The 27,984-nt window shown below is 32.2% G+C and overlaps 1 protein-coding gene across 2 annotated transcripts; it reads left to right on the top strand.

Annotated features, from left to right (window-relative positions):
* The first annotated feature begins 2,534 nt into the window (after positions 1-2,534).
* Positions 2,535-27,978, top strand: LOC120328951 (activated CDC42 kinase 1-like). 2 transcript variants are annotated; one of them, XM_039395542.2, is made up of 20 exons: positions 2,535-2,787; positions 3,285-3,416; positions 3,723-3,881; positions 5,472-5,624; positions 7,560-7,742; positions 8,283-8,374; positions 9,125-9,251; positions 9,575-9,721; positions 11,707-11,801; positions 13,215-13,294; positions 13,903-14,020; positions 16,131-16,210; positions 17,428-17,512; positions 18,590-18,825; positions 19,519-19,637; positions 20,289-20,343; positions 20,851-21,815; positions 22,417-22,501; positions 23,477-23,682; positions 25,520-27,978. In XM_039395542.2, exons 1-20 carry the CDS (start codon positions 2,698-2,700, stop codon positions 25,649-25,651), a joined length of 3,339 nt encoding a protein of 1,112 aa, XP_039251476.2. In that variant the 5' UTR covers positions 2,535-2,697; the 3' UTR covers positions 25,652-27,978. The 2 variants fall into 2 exon arrangements, with proteins under 2 accessions (XP_039251476.2, XP_039251475.2); XM_039395541.2 differs by having other exon boundaries at positions 2,536-2,787; positions 20,289-20,346.
* The last annotated feature ends 6 nt before the right edge of the window (positions 27,979-27,984 follow it).

The following is a 27,984-nucleotide window of genomic DNA, read 5'->3' as shown; positions in this document are numbered from 1 at the left end:
TTGGCAATTCTTCTTGTCAAATAATAATTCCTTGGTACAATTCTAGAAAAATTTCGCACAATAATTCCATTCTGACTGACTCAAACTGTAAGCGTGGAAGGCTTTTTTTCAAAATAAGTATTAAATAAAATGGTATCCCTCCCATTTGTGAGAATATCTATTTGTGGATAACAAAGCCTTAATCCCGGGATTTTTAGGAAATAATTGCGGGATCGGGATTTGGGATTGAAAAAAACAGTCCAACTCCCGAGATTTCGGGATTGGGATTTCTCGGGGTCCCAACCCTATGTAAAATAGATCACCCACCATCATGTGATGGTTTTTGAAGATAGATTTAGGGGGCCATCGCCGATAATAATAATTAATATTATGAAATATTAATGAATGCGCGAAATCAAAATATCCAGAGCACAGAATATCTGATATAAATAAAATTGACAACCGTCGTCTTCAGATGCCCGGGACCGGTTTAATAAAATAATCTCAATTTGTTAATAAGGTCGCGGGGTAGCGTGATAGAGCAGCAATCGTTGGATTGTCGATTTGATGTGAATGCCAAGGCGATGTTTGCTTTCTGTATTTGGGGAGTAAACGTAGACCGGGTTTGACCGGGTTTTGATTTTTACTATTCATATGTATTGGGGGGAATGGGATTAAAATAAAAACATGGAAAAAAAAAAACTATTTATATATTTATAATAAAATGATTTGATACCAAAATATTAATACGAAAATTCTGTTTGGCATTGGAATTTATTTGGCACAAAAAAAAAAGTAGACCGGGTTTGTTAATATTCCTCGTAAAAAAGTCATAATAACAAACTTGCCCAGTTCCATGAGTTCTGTAATTCTAGAATCAGATACTGTAGTTAAGACAATGTTCTTCAGCTTTCCAAAGTTGCATGTACCGTATGTAATTCGCTTTCTTCAAGGGCCAAGGCTGACATTGCATTGTTATACCTGTACCTGTGTAACTTATTGAGTTATTTTGTGTTGATACAACCCATGCATGGGTGGTGGAAAGTTGAGAGTAGGGGCTGGAGGGTCTGAGGGTGGAATTGTTTTGTGGTTTAACTTAACCAAACAATATGGCGGACATCGGAATGTAATATGTGTACTAGGTTAGGGTTAGGCCATAACTTTAGGTATAGGGTGGCTTACCCACTTTGCGGCCACGACCTATTTGCGACCATCAACTTCATCGAATAAATTAATGCCTAAAAAATTAACCAACCGCGACGATATTTCTCACGCGTTATCGTCCACTCATCCCTTGCAGCTCTGCGAAATTACACTAAAATGTGGCCACAAACAAAAAGTTTACGACTGAAAACCCGACCGAAGAAAAAAACGGACCATTTTTCCATGTCGCCAACTACCCATTGTTCCTTTGAAAAAGCTTGAAAATCCACACAAATATAAGAGATAAAAAGATGAAACTTGGCAGGTGGGAAAAGTTGTGTTTCTTTTAACCATCTTTAAAGTTTCGTGTTCCCACATTTAAAGGAGAGGGGATAGGAGGGTGCGCATTTCCAATACGTCGATAATATCTTTGTCCACCAATTTGCGACCACCGTGTTTTAGTCTGTTTGATTGCTGTGATGCGGTGTTTTGTTTATAATTTGACGAGTTTTGTTCGAAATAACCGTGTTCTTAAAATATATGACGGTCAGAAATGCAATTAGAAGCCCATTTTTTCACGCATGGCTGCGTATGCCCTAGTCTCGCCGCAGCAGAAACGATGTTCAAGGCTTGAAATCCGTGGTCGCACACTGGTCGTTCGGTCGCAAATGCGTCTTCAGAGTGTCGTACTTCGGTGGTTTGTATAGCTTTAACCCCTGGTCGTAGAAAGTTAATTCGAGTTTTAGCGTGTAGAATAATAAATGCCAATGCACCTACCGTAAAAAAATCAACGGGTTAGAAATATTGGTTTTTGTTTTATAGCGGTTTGAATGAAATCGTCCGCAGACTGGCTACACCACCCTAAATACTACGGGCTGACGGGAGGCTCTTGGCTAGTCTTCGAACTGATATTAGGATTAAAATAAGGAAAATTGGAAAAAAATTATCGCCTAACCCTAACCGATGTCCGCCATCTTGGTTCACATACTTCGGGAGCACCCAATATACTGACTGAGTGATCTTGTTCATATACTTGGTATAAACAGTAATATAGGTGCATGAATGCGAAGGATGTCAACTTTCTGACTTTATCTGTCTATACTGATATGCTAATACAGTAGGACTCAATTCTCTGATTCCAAGATCTCCCGACATATGATACGGTTCAATAAAATAAACCCTTTAGTTGTCTCTAAAACAAGGACATCTGGCATGACGGCAGATAGGCTACCATATGTCTGTATGTCAGATTCAGATCGCAGGACTACTGGACTATTCTTGGAATCAGAAAACTGTGTCCCACTGATGGAACTAATGTTTTACTTACTGCTGTACTGTGCTAAATAATGTAACTAGTTAGCAACAATAACCTTATACATCAGTACATATGTGATATTTTGAGATTTATTTATATTTGCTTACAGAATTTTCATTTGGTTAGGAAACTTTCGTGCTTCAAATTTCAATAGTCAATCAGTCGTAGTACAGAAGAATTATGGTTTAGATAAGATCTCCAGTAATGAAACAGCTTGAGCTGTACCAATTTTATATTTGAAGACATTTTGCAACTTTGAAATGACTTCGGAGAACTCACTCTGGCTGAGATCTTTACTTGCTGATGTTCAGTTAGAACAATTTTATGCTGAAATAAGGGATGCATTGCAGGTGAGATGTGTGAGAATACTGGATCCCAAATCAAATATTCGAATCTTTCTATCAGAGTTAGTTATTCAGCATGAAGTTGTTCTATTCTTATTGCTATAAATAATCAAACATCATAGTGATGTAAGTCAATGAGAGTTGAGACATTCGGATTTGAACTGTCATAGTAAATGCAAGTTTAATTCAACTAAAATCTTGAGTCGTATTTTTGAAACAACGAGTTTAATATAATAAAAATAGGATAAGAACATGTTTTATTTGTGATCAAGGTCATTTAAAATCCAATTTATTTTTGTCAGTGTCCCTATATCTGTATATTGTTCAACAAATATATTTATAGGTCACAGAAATTTTTTTGAGAAAAGCTCATTGCAAGATCATGAGCACTTGATTAGAAGTAAATGAGTTTGTTCCCTGAGCAAAATTATGGGCGACCAATGATGGCAAACTAAATACTTATGAGCCGAACTATGCCACATTTTATGAATGCTATTTTTCAGGTCACCAGACTTTCTCATTTTGACTATGTTAAAAGTGAAGATTTGGACAAGATTGGGCTCGGCAAACCAGCTCAAAGACGATTGCTTGATGCAGTGAAAAAGGCCAAAGCTGCTCAGAAGAAGAAAAACAAGGTTTATAATAATCTTTGAAATAACATTGTTTGAATGCTTGAGGGTCTTGTCATCTGTTTATACTGTAGTGGGAGTTTGGAATATTTTTAGTTGGAACCAGAGTTTATATTTCAAAATCCCTGTTGCTAGAGTGGAAATTTTTGTTTTTCAACATGGAATTGAGGTCTAAATTCCTATGAACCAGGAGTCACAGCCGAAGTTTTTTTTAAATTGCTTGAAACCTCCTAAAATGAATAGTTTGTTATATGGTAAATACCGGTATTTTTATTCACTTATATTCGCCTATTTAATCTTCAAAAATTTCAGAATAAACCTGGAAATTTGAATATTGCTGCCAAAGATTTTGAAAGATCGAGTTTGACCTGTTTTATTAGTGAAAAAGAACTCACTCAACAAGAAAAGATTGGTGATGGATCATTTGGTGTTGTACGTAAAGGAGAGTGGACCACACCGAGTGGAACTACGGTTAGATTTATGTTGGATTTAGTAAAATATCTAGCACAGGTTGATGTATTCTCCTGCATTTTTTAGGTAATGGTATTATTTTGTTAATAGTATTATTTCATTTTTACAAGTATGACTTTCGAGAAGTTTGTTTGATTGTCGCTAATAATATGCCACATTGTTTGTTAATTTTTCCGTTAGTCAATTTTTTATTTATTTTAAACTTGGGAACTAGTGGTTTTCTGATAAAGGTAATTTGATACTCAGCGTTCTGATGTTATACATCAATTTTCATTGATTAAATTTGACAGAAGATGGTTTTTATTGGCAATCAATTGTTTTGATCATTAGCATTTAAAACTCCCTCATAAATCATGACTCAATAAAATATTCTTTTTGGTAAAATCCATGTTGTCCCGTCTTTTCAAGTTTGATGTTGTTCAGTTACTGGTACTGTCATTCACTAAGTTTGGAAATATGTGATGACTAATTACTCTGTAAGGTCGATATGATATAATCTTATGATTTAATCTATGAAAATAGGCAAATTACAGTATCTATGAATATGATCTATGATTTTATCTACGTGACCGCTGACCATAAATGGTTCTGAAACTGGTCACAGCAAGAATTTTTTTCATTATAAATTATTTTTTATATTTAAAGTAGTTTTGTCTTGTCTCAATCAAGGATGGAACAATTTTTTTTGTATGTGTGAAAAATGGTTTGAACTTGACAAAGCCAGACATGTTTTGGTTTCCTATGTTCAGAATCCATTTAGAGAAGATGACATGGTTTCTTTCGTGTTAATTAATTTTAATTATAAGTTGTTCCATTACTGTTTTAACATCTTTGTCAGTATAATAAATGCTATGTGCAATTTGACTCAATGGTAACATAAATAACCAAATTGGCTGGAAGAAAATTTTTGAGAATATTTATCAAAGAAATTGTATTTAAGAAATACAAAGGAATTGTAATAAAATCAGGGTTTATGTTTTATAAATTCATAAAAGTTATGTTATACCACTTTTTCAACTATACTGTATATGGTAACTATATTCTACTCTTTTATTCATTTTTAAAGTAATACTAATACTAGAGATGTCCAAAACTAATTGCATATTCAAATCAATTCAAAATAAATTGTATTTGATATTCAATAATTTTGATTTTCAGAAATTATTTAGAATAGTTTCAATTAAAAAAATTATCATCTTCAGTGATGAAGTCTCACAATATGACCAACTATAAAAATGACACTGAACTATAAAAATAGATAATCTGACAAATCACTGTTTATTTATATAAACTTTTCTGTGTTTCCAAATTCAAACTTATTGACTTCCATATTATGTACATGTCCAAATTTAGTTTTTAGGATATTACATTATTTGCTCTGGTCTTCATTTATTGAGACACATCTGGAATGGTTAACCTCCAGTAAAATAATGTGCAATTCATATATATTAGTATCAATGTTTTAAATTTTTTAGTATGTGCCAAAAATTTTTGACTCATACTTTCAAGTTGTTAACAAGTTCGTGTCAACCAAAGGTAGCCGCCAACTTGTCTACTCATAAATTTCTTAGTTCAACATTTCCTTTTCAGATCGCTGTCGCCGTGAAAAGTCTAAAGTTGAACATGTTGACAGAACCGGAAGTATTTGAAGATTTTGTAAAAGAAGTGAATGCAATGCATATGCTCGACCATCCAAATCTCATTCGATTATATGGAGTTGTTATATCATCTCCCATGAAAATGGTAAGAATTTTTGCTGCATTTTCTATAGGACGAACTAAAAATTTGGATATTGATCCACTAGTGTTCTATAAGCGGGTTATCATATCAACATCCACGTTTTGCCTTTTGCCCAGGAAATAATAATTCACATGAATGTAGAACGATGAAGATTTTATTGCATAAAGTTATAGGAGAAAATTGCCTAAGATATGTTCATACTTATATATACTTTTACTTTGGAAAAAAAAGTAGAAAATTTCTGGAAATTTAATATTATTCCCTCTTTTTGTCGAGATAATCATTGATTAGAATATTTGTCCCATTACCTATGATGATTTATTTGTATCCTAGCAGTATCCATATTTATAGTTATTTCACTGTTCTTCCTATTGGTGCAAAATTGGAATTAGGATTTAAATTGTTTCGGAAGAATTCATATTTCTGGATATTAGTTAGCTTTTAGTTGAATACTGAAACATATTCGCATAATGAAAAGTTTTCTCCTTTTATGGCAAATTCAATATTGTTGTTTTGTATTGACCGTCAGTATAATCAACAGTTACGAGCCTAAACTATTGTAAATATTCATATATTTTCACTCATCTATGTTGAGACTGACACTCTGGTATGCAGCGATATCCACAGGCTATATCCAACTGTTTTTGTTGTTTCTTTTGACGTCATTGTCTTTGTTATTCTTAAAATCTCTGGAATGTACACATTTAATTAAACTACTAATATGGCCATATTGATAATACTATGAATTCAGTTTCTATCTGCCATATATGAATGAATTACGTTGCATTTTGTAACTAACACTGAACGCTTTATCTTATGTTACGCTGAAAAGTATGTAAGAGGTCATATATGTATAAACTTCACATTGTTTTTCTCCCTAACTGATTGATGTGTGTTGTAAACAAAGATTAGCAACAAAGTTAAGCTTTTCTGTGTCAAAAGGTGAATTTGTTTTAGGTCTCTTTGTTTATTAAGCTCAAGTTTTAGATCACAATATTATTCATAAGTATTGTTTGCTTATGTTATTTAGAATTGAACTCAGTACTGTGTTTGCTATTACAATAGTGTTCTCTAGGTACTCCCATATTGTGTGTACAAGGTTAAGGTTAGGCCATAATTTTATTACGATTTTCCTCGTTTTATTTTTGTTATGGGTTCGGGGTCTGTATGTGTTAGCCAAGTGAATTAATACTCCCATAGATTTCAGTCCCTTTACACAACTTGATGTAAAGTAGGCGAACAAAATTAGTTACCTTCATATTGGGAGACACACTTCTGGAGTGTTGTTTATTATTCTTTTGTTTATGTATGCCGTTCATGCAACCAAGGTCACTATTTTCTATTATCTGTAATGCAGTCTGAAGTATTATTAATCGCATAGTTTTTCTCCTACTTTATAATGAAGGGAAGTTTAGACATGTACATTGAAATTTATTCCAATTTATACCAAGCTTGATTTATTCCACATTTACAGTAAATTTATAGTTTTTATATTTAATATAATTTATAGAACTTGATAAACTTATCTCTTTGATAAATCTTAAAAACTGTTCTCAGAACATGCAAACAGCCATTTAAAAAACTAATAGCGACTGAGCATCTTATTGACCAGAATTTTTGTGGATTGGCATAACGTAACAATTTTAATAAATCTTAGTTAGCTAGTATGTCTTACTAGACTTCTAGGCTGATCAGCCTAGAAAACGGATCCATTCAATCTGTAATGCCTTTATTGACTAGTTAGCACAATGTCATCACCGCTAGTTCATTTCACTCCATTATTTTTTCTGTTTTATTTCTATATATGCTTTCACAATGTTGTGGCATATAATCTACCAGAATATGTGTTTGAAATTTGGATGAAATAATGTTACCCAACCGATGGAACTCGTCTGTTTATAATAGTTATATAGTTGAATCTTATATATTTTTTTTTAGGTCACTGAACTTGCAAATTTGGGTTGTTTGCTTGATCACCTAAGAAAATTTCAACGTCATGTTATTTTCACGCTCTGTGAATATGCTGTTCAAATCGCCACTGGGATGGCTTATCTTGAACATAAACATTTCATTCATAGGGATCTTGCTGCAAGAAATATATTGCTGTCTTCCAAAGAAAAAGTGAGTTGAAATATGTGGTATTAGAATTGTAGTGAATTCGGATTAATGGCAGAATCTTGATAGTTTGTAGACTTTGTTAAAAAATTTTCCAATCAGTTATATCAACTTATATGAAATAAACTATTTGTTCGGTTTCTGAACTTCTGATTAAAAAACTTTAATAGTTTTTCTTCTTTACTCTTCTTGTATCTCACAAGGTGGGATTGGCCATATAGTACTTTCATATCGCATTTTTTAATTCAGAAACCTGATTTGAAGTTTTAGAAATTCCAGTAGGTTTGTTATTTTTTGTACAATGGTGGAGATTATATTAAACAAACCATTTTTCTATTCTCATGTCAATGCTTAGAAGTTCTTGTCCTTATACAGTTCTTTTGCATCGATTTGCTTACTTTACAATATTTTTAACATAGCTGGTGTCTCATACAAATTTTATTCATATCTTAAATCTGGGTAGCCTTATCAGTTTTAGTTTTGTATGTTGTCTATATTTTGATTTATAGTTTCATACTTCACTTATACTACTATTGCTTCCATCAGGTAAAGATTGGTGACTTTGGTCTCATGAGAGTTCTTGATACTAAAGATGATCATTATGTCATGGCAGAGAAAAGAAAAATACCTTTTGCTTGGTAAGTTGAGTAACTTTTTAGGGTATTCCCGTAGTGTGTGTACCAGGTTAGGGTTAGGCCATGATTTTCCTTGCCCACAGGTTTCAGTCCTGTCATACAACTCATGTAAAGTAGTTAAGTAGGCAAACAAAATTAGTTACCTCCATAATGGTACACACACACACACTTCTGGAGCTCCCTTTTTATTACACAAGAAATGAAAAATCTGCGTTTGTAAAAAAATATTACCTATATTGTCCAGAAATATCAATACAATGCAATTTACAATTTTTTTTTCTATTCCAAGTGGCAAATATTATAGGACCTAATCTCAATCAATATATTGTAATTCTATCCTATGATATCCTAAGAAGCAAATTCAATGATACAAACTTTTTATGTTACATTTTGCTGAAATGGCTTGCTGAGTGTAATACAGTGCATTTCTAAAGTACCCTTGCGATTTTAGTTTTGCTATCAAATCAGTTCTCAATATATCTTAATTAACCTGTTTTTATTATTTCAATCAGTTTGCATTTAATTTTTATTATACCTTTCAGGGACCAGCAAACTTATATGGTATCAATAAATTCCCTATGCAATTTTAAAAATCTCAAGACCTCATGAATATATCCTTTTGAAGAAAAAAAAAAATTAATATACATGTATGTTACCTTATGCTGAAAAAGGCTTGTGAATTTAATAGAATATGCAACCCTAAAATCGGTATTTATTCACTACAGTTTTACTACAATGCTTTTTCTTTTTTAGGTCTGCTCCAGAATCTCTAAAAAGACGTCAATTTTCCCATGCAAGTGATGTATGGATGTTTGGAGTTACATTGTGGGAAATGTTCACTTATGGACAGGAACCATGGTTAAGTTACAATGGTGCTCAGGTAGGTCCAGATCCAAATGCATTCGTTTACAGTAAGTGTAATCGTATGTAATGTATGTAGGCAGTTTCAATACGAACGGTTTTGTTTAATTAGTAGCAAATATCAATGATAACTGTGAGGAATTTCATATTTATATCTAGTTTATTGGATATATTTAAAGATGTTTTTGAGGAATTTCCATTATCCATTTTTAACTTGGATTGTTGTGAAATATTTTAGGTTTTGCCTTTTCCACTTTACTGAAGGTTGAAGTAACAAATAAATTTCTATTTTGTATTGTTAGGTGTTTTCCTATTATTTATTAAAGTCTTTAATTCTTTCAGATATTACACAAAGTAGACAAAGAAAATGAACGATTATTGCAACCAGACAATTGTCCGAATAATATTTATAGATTAATGTTGAATTGTTGGAGGCTTCAACCTGATCAAAGACCAACATTCAAACGAATAAAAGAAGTCATTCCCCAAGTAAGAAAACTTTCATCATTATTTGAAACTGTAAATAGCCTTGTTTGATTATTGAACATGATTTATGGATTATTTCACTGAAATTTTGTTTATGGGGTATTGTTATTAAGAATAAGATTGCTGTTCTACTGGGCCAATCAATTTTAAATTTGCAATACCCAAAAATGGAAGAAGTCGCTATATTGCTAAATACTTGAATTTTTTTTCAAACTTCTTTTCGAGTGATATTGGACCTGATATTTTACCAGCTGAATCAAAGTTTTTTACAAACAAGACATTAGAATATAAAACCAAATTCTAAATTGAAGACGAGTAAAAGAATTTTCATCCAAATATTTTAGCGCCAAATTACTCTCCTTTCATTTTCTATGGCATTAATTTTGTACATATACGATCATTTACAAGATATAAAATGTACGGTAATTGTGATTAAATTCTTATGATGAATTATCTTTCTCTTATTATCTTGATCTTGGTAACTAGTGAAATTTAGGTGTCATATTTCATACAGTATTGCAGAACGATTCTTAATTTCTAGATCTTTATCATCAACAAACGCTAGGTCGTTTGTCAGAACATATACTTTGCTTTGGATTATATTTTTTCTCCTAACTCAAATTGGTCTTATTGATCATGATTCTCAAGCTATGCATTGCATTCCTGAATAATGAGCCTTTTACAACTTGACAAGGATTCGTTTCATGTTGTGTATGTGTATGTATGTACCTTGCGTATAATGTTTGTAAGTTAGTTGTAAAATCGTACTAAAATGCATAAAGGTAAAACATGTTTTAATAAGCTGGCTGTTTTTGGACGATTTTTTCAACCCTTGTAACCTTCCCGCTGGCTGGGAACGCCAATCTCTTTTTATTCAGACACACTCAGTTTGTTATGCCTTGCATTAGGTGGGCCCATGCTTATATCTATTGCTCATACAATGCCAATACACTAATTATTATGTCGGTTGAAATATCTAATATTTATCTTATAGTCCTATATTGTGTCAAAATTGTGTGTTATATTAGTGTCAAGGCCTAGCGATCCTGGTTGAAACTCCATGACCAACCTTTATGTAGTATATTTTGTAGTAGTGCACATTTCATTGACTGCTTGTCTTTTGCCTAGTTTGGAGAAGATATGTGTAAGAAGGGTTATTGCTAATATGGTTCACTAGAGGTGTTCTTATTGACTTTTCCATATCCAAGGATAACTATAAAATCCTATTTTATATCTGAGATTTAACTTGAGGGTTAAGAAGTTAAGCTTCCCAACAGCATTGCTGTTCAGTTCGAGAATATGATCATACATGGTCCAAATGTATTTTGAAAGTTTCTTCCTAGTTTTCCAATCAATCAATAAAATACTGGAGATCAATAGTTTTAATCTTGATTGTAAATATAACAATCAAAAACTTTTTATTAATTACTTTTCAAGTTATTTCTATAGTATAACAGGGCATATGTGTGTGTGGCATATATCACTAATTTGGCGTTTAATATTAAAATAATATTATTAATGGCTAAAAGCCACTAAAGAGGATTATACTTTCGATAAAAACATCTTGTAATAGATAAAATGTCAGCTTGTGCCAAATTATGAACAAACAGATGCTCCTAATTTGAGATGTTATTAATATTTTCATATTTATTATATAATAGTTCATTAGTTCGCTTTTATTAATTTCCATTTTTAATAATCATTGATGGCAGGAAGTCACTGACATGTGACTTCCTGCCGGTCATATACCGGTTATAAACATCCTTTTCAGTGATGGACCGTTACTATTTGCATATTATTCTATTCTGGCATGTACATTCTGCCTAATGTTCCTTGGCATGGATCGAATGCACAATTTTAACAGACAATCACTTCCGTCCGCCTGCACGATTTTTTAACGTGATCTAAAAAAAATGGACTTCCTATCCGCTTTGTCTCATCGCATGAAAAACGCTTGTCGCTACTTGTTTCTCGTCATTTTTCTTCAGATGTTCCCGAAAGAACTTCTCTCGACCTGTGACCTTAATGAACCAGATCGACTGAAAATCATGAAAGGAGACAAAATCACTGTTATACGTGGAAGGTATGTGATAAAGTTTTTTTCAATTTCTGTAAGATTTTATTTTATTTTTATGAGCTCTGAATAGCTGTTCGTTATTTAATATCATATTCTCGTATAGGATTTTGGGATGGTTGTCTGTACTTTGTCAAGTATTGCAATAAAGACCTGCATTAAATTAGGTGAAAATACTTTGATGTGCTTCGTGCACCAAATGGTGGAAATATAAAGGTGTATTAAAAGGAGTGAAAAACTTGAATAAACAATGGTTATTTATTAGGCCTATACATTGAAAACTGACTTCAAAACAAAATTTTGATTGTAACTGAATTTTATGATCATTTACATTATTAATGCTTTTGCTTAGTTGAAATGGCCTAGCTCAGGGGGATCCAAACCCAGGCAACTTCATTATCTGTGGCCCGCGTTACATTCGGAGAATAATTAAAAAATCGCATTTCGTGTTGTTTCGTAATAAAATTTAGCAGAAAAATCTTTTGAGAAAATTGTTACATCTCTAATGTCACTGAATTGACTAGTGTTATGGCTAACGGAGGCAACTAGCGAAGTTGAATGATGTGCTTGGCAGTCTAAATTATTATCTGGCTTTTCATCTTTTGGGTCGGAAATATATGCTAACAATACAGGCATCATAGAAAACTAAAAATCGAATGCGGATTCTTTTACCCTTGAATGGCTGTGTCTGATAACTATGTGTTTGCACAATAAAAGTGTTTGTTTTGTATTGCACTGTTTACCTATTCTTGGCACTATTGTGGCCTGCGAACAATGCAAAAATAAATTTGTTGCCCGCGGAGCCCACAACCTTGAACCAGCCTGACCTAGCTTATCTTACATAATATATTAATCTAGGGTGTCTAAAAACAGAATATTTTATAGAAGTGTGTTGTTTATATATTTTTATTCGATTAAGAAACAATAATAATTGAACTTATGTTCAAATAATAGTTTAGCTCACTGATTTTGCTTTTTTTTCAAGTTTTTGTAGTTGATGTAAATTTATTCATGAAGTTCCTTTGTTGTTTGAGTTGATCCACACCTAGGGAATTCCCATTTCTACATTGTATTTTATTTTAATTTTAAATGATTTTAAATATTTTAATTTTACCTGAATTGATCCATAATTGCAGAAGAATCATGGTTTATGTAAAATTTGATCAATAAATCACTGCCTGTATATCAAACAGTTCTTGAAAGTATTGTATTTGTATAATAACTGCAGATGCAATAAGATATTATTGAAAAAAATTTTTGTATCATAAATACTGAAAAAAATTTAATAAATTAAATTTAAATTAATTTAATAAAAAATTTAATAATAAATGCTGAGTAGTAAATGCTTTCTACATATCTAGTAGAAACATCAATTATTAATTATCCACAATTTTCATTTTGATTCAATATTGCTCGTTTCAGGGCTGAACATCATTGGTGGAGGGGCCAAAATAAAAGAACACTAGAAGTTGGAGTTTTTCCAAGACTAGTGACAAATTCAGGTAATTTAATATGTTAATTTATTTTGTTTGTCTGTTTGTAAATTAGTCAAAGTATGATCCCTTTTACGTTCTACTTCATTGGGTAATGATATCAATCGTTTATGCCTGGCCAAAGTTTTTTTTCTTTCTAGAAAGATGTCAAAGATCTAATACATAAAAATTTCAGTTTGGATTCCTAATTTCAAATTTTTTAACTACTCGCGGTAGAAGCAGTTTTTATATTTTTATTTTGACTTAATTTGCAGTATTGTTTAGATTTTATTAAGCGTCATCTTGACCAAATTTCAGAACAAATATTTTCACCACAGTCTGATATTGATTAATGGGGCGAATACCAGGCATATTTATCTATTGACTGTAAACATTATCTCAAGCCTTATCTCACTAAGGAGATAATCTGCCAGTTACACTTATATTATTATTAAGTGCCCGCCCCGGTTTCCCTTTTCAGTGGCCTATTCTCCTTATACGTAATTTGAAGTCGTCTACCAGTAAATAATATAGCGTTTTCCATGAGAAACAAATTTAAGAGGAAATCATGATATTTGTACCTTTTGATCAGATTATTTTGCCGGATTGATTAAATGTAAATTTTTTGTCATTGAAAGGGCAAGATGGATTCAGTCGTGATGATATCAGCCGTCCACTCAAAAACTCGTTTATTCATACTGGACACGGGGATATTGACCCGACTCGGAGTTGGGGATTTCACGAACGAATTGATGAGTAAGGGTTTGGTTACTTTGTAATATTTATTTTGTTTTGTTTATATTGTGTTTTAGTTTGGACCAATCATGGGGAACTTATAAACCAAACCTGAATGACTTGATGTAACCTGCCTGTTTAAATATTTACTCTTCATTGTTAAAAATACTTGCTGATTCCATGTATGGCCAATCAAAAAATCACAAATATGATTTTGATGAGTACAAATAAGCCTCGGGCCAGATTTGACTCAACATAAAAATACCTGAAATGATTATGTTATTCAACTATGGTTCGTGCTTGAACTGATGATGCATCATCATCATAATTGACCCAGTCATAGGTCACCATAATGTTTATACTCTGTATTTGCCAATAAGGATTTTCTCCTAACTTGTATCTTAGTCATTTAATGCCAGAAGCCTGAGACACGGCTGGGTGATAGTACACTAGTGCACAGGAGACGATCGTTAAACAGTCTGTCACCTATGTCTTGAAATGATATTTTTTGAATTGGTTGTACAGAGAATAAGGATATAAGGATTTAGAATTGTTGCTTTTGTGGCTTTGTCAGTGAGTTGTAGCAAATACACAAAAAAGATAATGATAGTATAGGCTGTAGAAAATATTCGTATATTGCAAAACTCGTATGTTCGTAAGTCTTTTCAAAGATATTTTAATAAGTATTGGTTTGTAATAGGGAAAAGGGGTATTTGTAGTTTATTATAGTTTGTTTGTGTTATTCAGTATTCTTAAAATTTTGAAGGTATTGTTAGGATGTCTGTTTTGTTTATATTTAGTGTTGGTTTCGGAATCAGTGTCGTTTGCAATTTTGTAATATTTAGTCTAACAATGAGAAATTAAATTATATTTACTGTAAAAACAGAGTGGAATGCTCTTTAGTGAGAGATTGAAAATCATTGATTGAGATAATTTATCATTCTTGAGTTTGGCAACCAATGCAGAATGCAGTTAATAAATAATGAATAAACCTATGCTAATGTATTCAAACTTTTTATGTAGTTGCATTGTGCTTTTTGGGACATTATATTTTATGGTATTATATGAAGATGTTTTTATTCGAATATTTGGGCATTTTAGAATGCTATCTTGCAATTCATTCAGATTTGAAATCATATCTTTTTTTTTAGAAATATGATAATTTTTTGACATTATAATAGTATCAAAGATGTCTAAAAAGAATCAAATATTTAAATAATTTGAAATTGGGAATATTTGACATTAGCAAATTCAATTCCTATACATTTTAGATAATTTTGTGAATTCTTTTTTTTTTGAAAATTACCCAATTTAAATTGTATCGAAAACGTTATTTCAGGATGTATTCCTAACAGTAAATTATTCGATTTTGGCCATCCCTGGATAATATGTTAATAAATTATGTGATGTGAAGTATGACCATCAGTCATTTAGCGTACTTATCAGAAACATTAGTAATTTCTGCTATCTAAAAATTTGTAAAAAACATATTTAAATGTCCTTCGCATCAAATTTCATCTATAGCTAAATTATTTATCCTTAGCCCTGTATGATGTGTGTATTTAAGCATGCAGGGTGAACCAAAAAAACAGACACATAAATTTTTTTACTTCTATGAAATCAAAAAAATTATTTAACAGTTGCACTTCTGTTTGTGTATGATTCTACCCAAAGTGTTTCAGTAATCTTGGAAGCTTTGCATAAAAGTTATATTCTCTCTAGAACAGTAGTTCTCTTTGAGGGTGGGTGATGCTAATTAAAAATAAAAATATTTGTTAGATTTGATTTTGTCAGTCTTATTATAGATATCTACATTTCTTTATTTTGAATATTCACATTCCTTCCACATATTTTTGACATGTTTTTTGAATAAAACATACTTTCACCTTAGTTAGTTGTAGCTTATTGTTAGCTAGTTAGGGGCGCGAGACTTGACAAATTCTAAAAAGGAGGCAAGACTTGAAAATTTGAAAACCACTGCTCAAGAACATGTTCCACTGATCTGTGTTCTCTTTTTGTAATTGGTAATGGATTCTTCTTGCCACTTTTGTACAAACTTCAGAACTCCTATTCATTTTCTCTCTATATTACAGTTAAATAGTTGTTATCATCAAAATGTTCTTCATTTTAGTCTCTACCTTGGAAATCCTATGGAACCACCCGATCTGGTTGCAATAGATAGTATAGAGAAAACCAACGACACAGAAGGAGGTAATTGCTTGAATAAAATTTAAATTTATGAATATTTCTCCCAGACATTATATAACACATCTGATAGGAGATCAGTGGTCTGGGAATTGAAAATGGCTTTCATCTCCACTTTCTGCAAAATGCGATAATTTATTGATTGATTTGCTGTGAATTTTTCTCAAGGTTGAAATTTGAATACTTCTATGAATATTTATCCAAATTTCTGTTACCAGCCTTACAATCTGACTTTAAGTGTAGGTCTAAGTGGAATTTTTTTTTGTCTACAATTGGCATTTTTAATTTCAGTTTGGTTCTCAGCTCTGGGTCTTCAGTCCTTGTACATTTATTCCATCCATGAGCAGAATAAAATTCATTTATTTCTTCAATAACAAACTTGGTTTTGTAATTGTAATATTTATGATTGTGGAATCTGGATGTCCAAATGATTCGAATATATTGAATTTGCTTGTATTTGCTATAGTAAATTCTTGATTTTATGAATAATTTGAAATGGTTTAACTTGAAATTTGTCAATCTGGGCATTTATTTGATATCTGATAAATAATCAAGGCATAAACAGATTTCATTCAACTTCTAACAGCGTAAAAAAATGGGAAATTTTTTTTTTACTAAGTTTATTTCTTATATATTTACAATGATTGCTGCATATTTCTCTATTGAACATGGTCATATTTGGAATATACTCATAATTCCATATTTGAATGTATTCCCATAGATGAATTATTTAGTTTGGGTCGTTTTAAATATGGCATTTGCTTGGTGATTTACATGGATGTTCTATATGGATTAGTTCATATTATTCTGCTCAAATTTACTTCATATATAATAACATTATAAACTTGAAAATATCTACTTCTTAAAAAAAATAAAATGATCTTGTTTATCATATTAAAAAATGTGAATAATTCATATTTTTGTCATGTTTCATCATTTCCTGTAATCATTTTCTTGTTTTCGATTTTTTTCAAATTGATCATAAAAGCAACTCAATACACTTGATGACAGGTTGTAGGAGAAAAGTGCATTTTTCCTCTCTCAATGATACTAATTTGCTATTTCGAGGTAGAACAGAATAAACATGTTTTTTTTCCTGTTTTCATCATTCGACAAACACTTTTGGTTATTTAACATATTATTTCGCATACCATGATTTAAAAAAAGAATAAAATACAGGATGTTCACAAAGTCCTGTTACATTTTTCACAACTTAATTTCAGGATCTCCACCAGGAACAAGCAAAAGAATATTCTCTAAATCAGCTAAAGACAAATACAAAAAACTTGAAAACACTGTAAAATCGAAGTGAGTTTCACATATTTTATCAATATATTTTGTTGATATTATCTATATTGCCAAAATTCATTGTAAACGGATATTATTGGATCTAACACGATAGTCGTATGATCAGTACATTTACCCAATAGTTCTGATTAATTAATTCAACATACCTAACATGCAGTTCTGAGCTATTGAATGAATTTGATATTTCCTTGTATAATTATAGTCAAATGCAAATAGGTGATTTAAGCTAGATTCTTTTGGTTTGCATAAATTAACCATAAAAATATTTCGAGCCCATAGAAAATTTTTGGCAATGAATGTTACTATGAATGCTTACAAGTTTGAGATGTCAATAACTAAGCAGTTTTAGCATTCTAGAAATCTGTCTTGCTAAAAATTTTCAGAATTTTTAAATATTTCAAAAAATTATAAAATCATGAAACAATATCAATTAAATCATGCCACAAATTATGCTTTTAATACGATATTTACAAAGAAACCAATGATAGTTTTCTCAAATAACACCAACTTTGAATTTTGTTTAGCCATCTTAAGTTTTTCAGTTATGTCATCCTGTAACATTCTGTTTTTTGTAGGAACAGTATAGCCTCTTTAATATAAGTGGCTCCTTATTAAAATGAAGGTGCAAAACACTTCATACAAGTTATTATTTTCACTACCAAAACTTATTTTTTGCTTACCGGTATGTAGTACAGAGGTGTGCAACATGCGACTTTCGGGCCAAATGCGGCCCACAAGGAAAAATTGTGCGGCCTGTGCAACGAGTTTTAATTCAGTTTAATCTGGTACGTGCAAGTAATTCCAAGCCTGTACTCGAGTCCAAGTTGTTCAATCTACACTTATGGTGTTACAATGCCCTCATGCCCTAACAGCTAGCTTGAGCGAAGCCAAAACTCATGTCATAAGATAGATACCATAATTTTGTGCCCGCAACTACTTCAGAGCCCATGTTAAATAAAGGTACGGCCCGCGGCTTCACCCAGTTATTTGTATTTGGCCCTACTGTATTAAAGGTTGTACACCCCTGATGTAGTGGATAAAAGGAAATCCAAAATAACTTTTTTTTATTTATTTCAGAATTGTTTGGAGAGAACCAAATAAATGTAAACAACCAACATCAATGGAAAACCAAAAGAAAACTAAAACTTCTACAAGACAGAGACGAAGAAATTCCTCAGATTATCCAGGGTCACCTCCCGTAAATCATGAATATTCTCATCCTCCTGTTTCACTTGCTCGATCAAACTCTCAAGAAAATCCGAGGGTACATTCAGTACTGGATGAAAGTTTATCGCAGTCTCCAACAAAAGGAGGTAAGAAGACAAGATGTTAGTTTATATATAATTTTACGTTTGACTTTTTACGTTTTCAGTGCAAGGATTTTATGTGTCAGTGATTCGTTGCAGTTGTTTTTTGTACCAAGTCAAGCAAATGAATGATTTACGCCAGGGGTGTGCAACCTTTTTTATTGGCGGGCCGAATACAAGTAACTGGGTGAAGCTGCGGGCCGCACCTTTATTTAATTTAGGCTTTCTGGTAGTTGCAAGCACAAAAATTGCCTATATTTGCTATTGACCTTACGGCATTATTAGGGGTTCTTGCAGAAATAGTAGATTTAAAACGCATAAACTTCTGAAGAAACCGCTATTTAAATTTTTTGTCACACCGACTTCAGACGAATGCAGTGAGAAACACGTTTTTGTAATATAAATCGTGTATTTTGCAACAGAATTTTGCTAGCTTGTTTTGCTAATATGACTGGTATGGGCTTTGCGACGAAAAAGAATAAATACTCGTTTTGCGGGTACACCATTCGAAATTGTTATGCCTCCGCGGGCCGCACAACTTCTTCTTGCGGGCCGCATTTGGCCCGCGGGCCGCAGTTTGCACACCCCTGATTTACACTATATCATTTGTGATTTGTAGTAGTTATCTGTAATAATATCTTACTCTCAATAAGAATTTTTTTTGCAAAAAACGCTTATTCAAATATTTCATGTTTTTAGGATCACTACCTTCGCCAATTAAACCTTTCTACGCATCTGAAAATTTCTTTCCTGAAAATAATGATTCGAAAAATCAGTGGAAGACAGGGTATGATAATAAAGCTGCTAACCTTGCCGAGGTAAAATTTTCTTTTTCCACCTGGACCAGATATTGCAATTTTTGCTTTTGCATGTTCATATGTATTTAAGTGGTTTCTTCACTTTTGAGTTGGTATTTGTGCTTTTCGGTGGGGCTGATGAATAATTTTTTTCAATACACATCGTTTCTAGTCATCTCTGGCTAATTGAACATATGCGATCATAGCCTCAATTATGTAGGATGTAGAAGTACAGTAATATATTATATATATAATAGCTTGACTAATAAGAGAGATTTGCCCTATTAAACTATGCACTTTCTCTACTCTGGAAGGATGTGAATCTATAAATGTATTCGAAGTGAGCAATGCAAAAGAACTTTGAATTTTCTGACGTAATACTGATTTTAATTTTAACCTAAGAGATGACATAATATAAAATATGGGTGCTCCGGTTGTGTGTATACCAATATGGAGGTAACTAATTTTGTTCACCTACTTTACACCAAGTTGTGTAAAGGGACTGAAACTTATGGGCAGGGAAATATATTCACTTTGCTAACACAGACAATCCCCGAACTCGTAATAGAACTAAATTGAAGAAAATCGGAATTAAATTATGGCCTGACCCTAACCTGGTACACATACTACGGGAGTACCAAAATATGTATATAACATTATGTTCATTTACAGACGCAATCGACCCCCGTTTATGATGAAGTCGAACCTGATCGAGAAGATTCTGTAGGTCGTAAGTAATTATATTTCTAGGTGTCACTACTGTATAGTTATGCATGCATTACAATATAAAATTTGCTACAACAGGTCTTAAAATTATTATATAGAGAAATTCTTGAATTAAGTTTTGTATAGATAAGTATATTTTAGATCAAACGAACTGAATGTTCTACAAGAATTAACATTTCGATTTTTGTAAATTAACCTTGCATAAAATTCCCAAGTGTTTTCAGGTAACATCAAGATGGCATTTTTTTTAGTTTAATTGTTAGGTTATTGGAGCGATGTTAAATTTCAAAATTATTTCTTGAATATAACTGGCAATTAATGAAATCAATAAAAGTGAATTTATAATTAAAATTATTTGATTATCTGATTGAAATTATTGATTCATGGAATTTAAAGCATTCGCATGCTTGCTAATGTAACATAAATTTGTTGATTGCAAGTTAAGTTTTTATGCATGTATTGATGCCTTCTACATACTATTTTATCTAAATTTTCTTTCTTCCTTTAGAATATTCATGGGACGTTCACTTTCATGATGATATGGAGAATGAAACAATGGAAGGTGTACGACAAGCCTTACAACTGTCGTCAATGCAAGAATCTGCTATAAAAAGAACAGAACAAGACATTTCGTCTGCTTTCTTGAGTGATAGTAGCGGAACACCACCAAGCGTCGTGTCACAATCACTTGGAAATTCCGCAAACTTTTCTCACAATCCATTTTACGAGACAGCAAACAACAGCAATAATCCATCTCCCAATTTGAGATTTCGTTCTTATTCAGTCGGGGTGCCGGCACCATCGACTCCTCCGCAGCCCCCACAAAAACCCAAGATTGAATTAAAACCAGATGCTTTCGAAGATCTTAAATGTGAATTTTTGAAGAAATATCACTTGGATAAGACCAGTGCAATAGTAACTCCTGATTTATTTCCCGAACGGACAAGCTTGAAATCTAACTCTCCTACCACTGCTATAAAACCTTTATGTATGACGGAACCTTTAACTCCCTCACCGGTAAATTTGTCATCAAGTAGAGGTGCTAGTCCTGTTGTGATACCAGAAATCGCACCTTTTCCTGTATCCCAGCCCAGTACATTATCTGCGTCAGTCGCTGCTATTGCATCTAAATATAATTATGTTCCACCTAGTGGCAGAACTGATGATCATAATGTTGTAAAACGAAGCCATTCCGCTAACGTTCACACAACGAGGGTGAAAAGCTGGTCTGAAGCCCCACCACAGATCCCGCCACGAGAACCAACGCGAATTAATGCTGGGCCTGGTTTTTCTTCTGTTTCCAACAATCAGCAAGTATATAGTACTGATAATGGACAGAAACAACAATGCACAACTCGTTCTATATTCTCTGCAACACCTTCAATAGGTCAAGCACATCCTGTTATTTTGCCAATCATTAGAGATGGAAAAAAACTCAGTTCAACGCATTACTATCTTCTGCCTGAAGAAAAGGTGGCGTATTATTTTTCTTTATTTATCTACTGTATATTGTTTTTAAGCTTAAAGTATGGGTTTAATTATTAGATAAATTCTATTTGTTCCAGAAACTATATTTTCACTATTTTGAATTTTTATCACAGTTAACTCTTGAGCCAGAGCATACTGACTTGCTATAATTTATTGGTATTGAATAGATAAAGAGTTAATTTGCGATGCTGTTGGAGGAACTATATTTGTTTTCCAAAATTCTGAAAATCTTATGTCAGATCTGAAATTTCACGTAAATTAAAGCTGAAGTCTATGTTAAATGGGTACTCTCGTAGTGTGTGTACCAGGTTAGGGTTAGGCCATATTTTTATTTCCTTATTTTAGTTACATTACGGCCTACGGGTTCTGGGACTGCCTGTGGGACTGCCTGCCTAAAGTAGGCGAACAAAATTAGTTACCTCCATATTGATATACACACTTCTGGAGTGCCGTTAAATGTTCTTGAATCCATTGTCAGGGACGAAATATTTGCCAACCTAGAGCTTTTTTGATCCTAGATTTTTAAGTTTTCCGATTCCCATTTATTGATATTAAACACAAAAATCAATTTGAATTTACATTTCAGGCTTCTGGGAGAAATGTACCTCGTGCTCATGTAATGCCTTTTTCTCAAACAACCACTGCCTACAGCTTGCCAGCTTATAATCCTGGTATGTTGCATTTTACACACAACTTATGTATATTATTTTCCTGTACTATCATTATGAAATTTATGGCAAATATCATTTATTAAAATACTTTTTTGATATTTTTTGTAATTAAGAATGGACTTGAATCAAAGTTTTGCGCTATTTTTGTAATTTACCCTTATTCTTAATTTTGATATTTTGACTCAATTTCAGTCTTTTTTTGGCGAAATTTTTTTTCATTCAAATCGAGTCAACCATTCACCTATGTTGTTGATTTTGTATTAATCCAATGGAAATAACCTTTCAATATTGATGTGAAATGTTAAATGAACATTTGCCAATCAACGAACTATCCAGTTTTCCTATTGTTGTTTATGGAGTGTCAATTTTAGAATAGTTCGGTATTATAGAATTCTTACATTAATTTTCATATTTTTATTTTTGATAAGTTAATTTCACTCCAATATATATACCAGATTTGACACAAATCACGATTTTGCTATTATAATTCAAATATGGCAATGTGATAGCGTAAACCTAACTGGAATTATTCCAGTCCGTCCAGTAGTATTTCCTTACATATTGTTTCATGTTAGTTGATGCTTGTATAAGGTCTTGTTTGGAGCAAACATTGTAAATAAGTGTCATAAAAAAGAAACATTCAATTTAATCATCTTAGTTCTTGGAAACACCTTTTCAAATTTAGTTATCTGTGGTTTTGTATTTAAACTATTTATTGAACAATTATAATTGTAATTGATTACAAAACAAAATTCTGGAATTCCAAGCTGTTTGCCGAGTTTGTTGTTAACATGATGGGTGCTGCTGCTTGATAACCAGTAATGGTTCTTATGTAAATTGTATGTCGTGAGTGGTTTTAAGGAAGGTGAAAAAGTAAACTACTGATTAGATCATCGTTTTAGACTACATTTAGATATCCATGTGTGCCACTAAAGTATTTTTTTTTAAAACTTGAATAAGAATTTTTCATTTTAGCCACAACCTCACCTGCTATTCAGACAGCACATAGTAGAGAACAATATGCTGCCTCTGCTGCTGCCCGATTAAATTATTCACAAATGAGACCGGAAGATAAAATGAAAGAATTACAGAAAGAAGTTTTTGGAGTCACTGATGAACAGTGTGAACATGCTCTCAAACTCAATGTATGGGATGTTTCGAAAGCCATCAAGTATTTGAAGGTAAAATGATGCTTAGAAACACTTTCTGCTGTAACTGTGGTCCTAGCATTGCTGTGAGAAATCACCCGATGGCTCATAGTGGTTAAAGCGTTATACCAGGGGTGGGCAAGGTTTTTGGACCAGGGGCCAAAAATGTTGCCCACATAGACTGGCAGGCAATGTAAGTGTGACGTAAAAGTTACATTTTATTTACAATATTTACAGTGTTACAAAAGCAAAAGTCGAAAACAATAAGCTTTGTGCCAAAACTAAATTTAATCGCAATCTTAACACATTCCTTGGGCTATTTTTAGCTGAAACATCAAAATTTGGTTTTGTTTGATTGTGGCCACATCCGGCGGGCCCGATTACATTACCTAACGGGTCGGATTTGGCCTGGGCGCCACAGTTTGCCCATGTCAGCGCTAGACTAAACTATGATAGCATTGCATGTTAAAATTTCGGTTACAAAACCCATGCCCACCCCCTCACCCAGGGTGTAATAAATTGAGTAGAAAATGCTGAACGGGGGAGATTTCAGTTCTTTTAAGATATAGTAGCTTCCTACCAAGCAGTGGCTGTATGTCCTTGTTCAGAGCAAAAGCATATATGTGCGTCATGTCATGTATGAAAAATTTATTCTGAGGCATTTATTCTCTTTAAATAAATGTCAGTTTTATTGGAAATTAGCATGACTGTTATTTTTTAACAAAAATCCAAAAGTTCTTTTTTGAACATCCTTATATAGTGTTAGATATCTGCGAAATGCGCAATCAAAAAGTTTTTATCTGACGTTTCTAAATTTGTATTTATAAGACATTTAAACTGTCAAATCCATAAATGAAACTATATACAATTTCATATATCAATCCATCATTTCTGACTATATATTCAAATTTTAATTGATCTGTATACGAATCGCTCATATTTCATTAGAAATCTAATTCTGGAAGTTTTCTTTGACATTTCGATATTTTCTTCTTTATTTTCTATTATTATCACATGTCAGGTCATAGGCAGTGTCAAAAAAATTCTCATTTCCCATCGACTAATGACTTCCTTTTTGTCTGATCACGAAATATTAAGTAACGGTTGAATAATGTCATCTGACCTTGGAATTTCTGTAAGAAAAAAACAAACTTTGTGTAATGACATTCAAGATGCTATTTCACTGTATTTCTGTTTATGTTTTATTTAATAAGTTGATTCATATGTAATGTTATATTTGGTGATTTGATATTGGATGTGGCTAACCAATTATTAGTAAAAAGTTTTTAGTACTTTTTTGTGATTTTTTTTGTTATTGTAGTAATATACACCAGGGGTGGCCAACCTATTTCCGACAGAGATCGAGTAAATTTTTGCAATACAATGCGATCGCGACTGATCAATAATAAATTCACACACAAAAATTAACTACAATTTTTGGCCTACAAAATTTCGTCATAGGAAATCTCACCGCAGGAAGTTTCGTCGCATAGGAAAAATTGCCCAAAGAGCATTTTGCTGTAAAACAAGTATTTGTGATAAAAACAGTTAGGTTTTTTGAGTACTTTTTTATTTAAAAAAGATTCATTATTTAAGAGCATACCCAAACCCTATACACCTAACTGTTTTTATCACAAATACTTGTTTTACAGCAAATGCTCTTCCGGCGATTTTTCGTGCTATCACAAATCGAAACCGGACTCTAGTCCAAGAATCAGAGCCAGAATACTGAGGTTTACATGTAGGCTGTGACTGCAATATAATAAATCTAATATAGGTCACTGACTGCTGAAACCAATTTTCTGATTTGACTCAAATAATAATAATCCGTATGCCCAATTTCCTAATTCTACTATTTTATCAATTTTAGATTGAGCAATTGTTTAGCATGGGAATTGCTCCTCGTAATCGTTGCCAGCAAATGCTACAAATAATGAACTGGAATCTGGAAACCTCTTCTAATGTCCTTCTACAGGAATTCAAAAACGATGCATCACAATAATAATAAAATTAATCATCCTATTTAGAGAGTAATGATAAAATTGAGGATATACGAGACTACAAGATTCAGCAGACTACTTTTATGCATATTGTTCTCTATTCAAATTCGAAAATAGTTACATTTGAAAATTTCGAATTGGCAATTTGTTCAACTTCTTTGTTATGTAAGAAAAAAGAACAAATTACATAAATTTGATTGTAAATTCAGAAACAGTTTCTTTCGCTGGTGGTAAAATATAAATTGATTCTTCACAAAAATTTGTGAACTACTGAAAATTGAATTTGAATTGCTGCAAATTCATAAAAAAATTGATACAAGTTTGCATTATTGCTTTTACCATCTGAATACCTTTAAGAGCTGTAAACAATCTTCTCATCGCTTACTCAAAATGTTTAAAAAAAGAACTACTACAGTGTTGTTTTAAATTCATTTTTGATTCTTATCAAGAGCATGTTTTCATTTAATATTTTAATTATTCACTCTTTCATCCCAGTATTTTAAACGGTGAAACATCTATATATTGTACTACTTTGTTTTATTTTTATTTATTACTCAGTATTTTATTTACCGATAAAGCGTAAGACATTATCCATATTTGATGTTATAGAATTTATCGTCATTGCAATCGAGGTTAAAAATTTTGTTGTGATCACACCAATCAATAAATTCTAAAGCTGTCTTTGTTTCAGAATTTCGCATCTCGTTTGAAATTAACTTTCAAGTATATATGATTGTGTTTGTATTGCATTTTCAAGTTACAGGACGGTGACGTGACCTTGGGTCTAGAATTTGGGGTTCAGAATTTTAATTTATGTATCTAATTTAGCTTGAATTAGCATCTAAGGGTTTTTCAAACACTTAGTGTTATGGAGCCTGCGAAAAGGTTGACTATTACCGGTATTTACGAAGCCCCATTATAAATTTTAAACATGAAAACAAAAAAAACATTGTTATTCGTTACTACCTGAGTGAATTAAAATTACTTTATTTATTGACTCGAGCATATTCGAAGCTTTGTATTTGAAAAATATTCAAATTGCGGTTCAATTTAAGTCACCTGAAATATCAGATCATTTCCCACATTTAACCGGTTTCTCTTACAGAGCCTTGGGCCCCTGAACCTATGGCATAGACATAGTAAAAAGTGGTATTAAGGAATATAGTTAAATTAAAATTAGGCCTTAAATAATTGATTGAGCAAAGCATTATTGTCGAATTATCCTAATTGACACGGTGAAATTTTGGTTCCCCATCAATATTATTATTGCACTCCCAGTCCCAGGATTTCAAGTTTTGCAAAATCCAAATTATAAAATATCCCACTATGTCTATAAAAATACTCTAGTCCTGACATTGTTAAAGTATACTTGTCTTATTCTTTATCCTTTATTTTGCACCATTTTTATTGGAACGTGGTATCATGTTATTGTGCTATTACATTCTAAATCTTTATCATTATTTGTATCAGTACATATAGTTATTTTCATAGTCAAAAGATAGTGTTATATGTTGAAATTTTACAGATATATGTTTAAAAAGATGGTTTTGGATTGGTCTGAAATGCCCAAGTGGATAGAGGACCTGAATGCATCCATGATATAGAGTTTTATCGCGGTTATAATCTAATCAAGAATATTATTTTTACCTATGGATTTGGCCTGATATTCTTTGATAGATTTATGGATAAGGCTAAAAAATAAGTATCAACCAAAGGCTTGTGATCTTCGATTTTTTTATCAAAAAGGTGGATTTTATCAATTTTACACCAAAACTTGATTTACAATATACTCTTTATTCAGGCTTCGAAAATAATTTTAAAATATGTTAAAATAAATAATAATTTGATTTGGCCATTTCTGTATACCAGTTTTTCTAAGTTTTTGCACTGACCCTCTTTTATTCTTGTTTGAAAATGACAATCCGGCCTTATTCTATTGGTTGTATTACATAAACCAGTTAAGTATGTGGAGTTAAAAGGTATAGCCAAGCTTAACTACAAAAACAAAACATGAGATCTAGACTTAGTGTTAAAGTGGTGATATTTTACATGTTATTGTGAATGAAAACGGCTAACCATACCTTCTATGCTCAATATGAACCCTTTTAAACAAGTAAACCACCTATTAATACTCATTCTACCTGTGACTACCAAACAACCCATTGATTGAAATTGATATAGTCGAAATTTTCTTGAAGTATAACCAAAATGACATTTTCATCTTCCACGCTGTGGAAGCGACAATAAGATAAAGGAACTTTTGGTAATTGGTTTGAGCGCTGGTAGTTCTCTCCTTTTGTACTTTATTGAATAAAGATTTGTCCTCTCACTTCAC

Source organism: Styela clava, chromosome 7, assembly GCF_964204865.1.
Source record: "Styela clava chromosome 7, kaStyClav1.hap1.2, whole genome shotgun sequence".
Taxonomy (NCBI): Eukaryota; Metazoa; Chordata; class Ascidiacea; order Stolidobranchia; family Styelidae; genus Styela; species Styela clava.
Note: the sequence above shows the minus strand (reverse complement) of the source record. Positions and strands in the feature narration are given on the sequence as shown.

Excerpts from the sequence above, each read along its gene's own strand:
- LOC120328951 (XM_039395541.2), top strand. The coding sequence starts at position 2,698 with ATGACTTCGGAGAACTCACTCTGGCTGAGATCTTTACTTGCTGATGTT. Across the intron at positions 9,252-9,574 it reads TAAGTTACAATGGTGCTCAG|ATATTACACAAAGTAGACAA; the intron begins GTAGGTCCAGAT and ends TAATTCTTTCAG. Across the intron at positions 18,826-19,518 it reads GCAGTCTCCAACAAAAGGAG|GATCACTACCTTCGCCAATT; the intron begins GTAAGAAGACAA and ends TCATGTTTTTAG.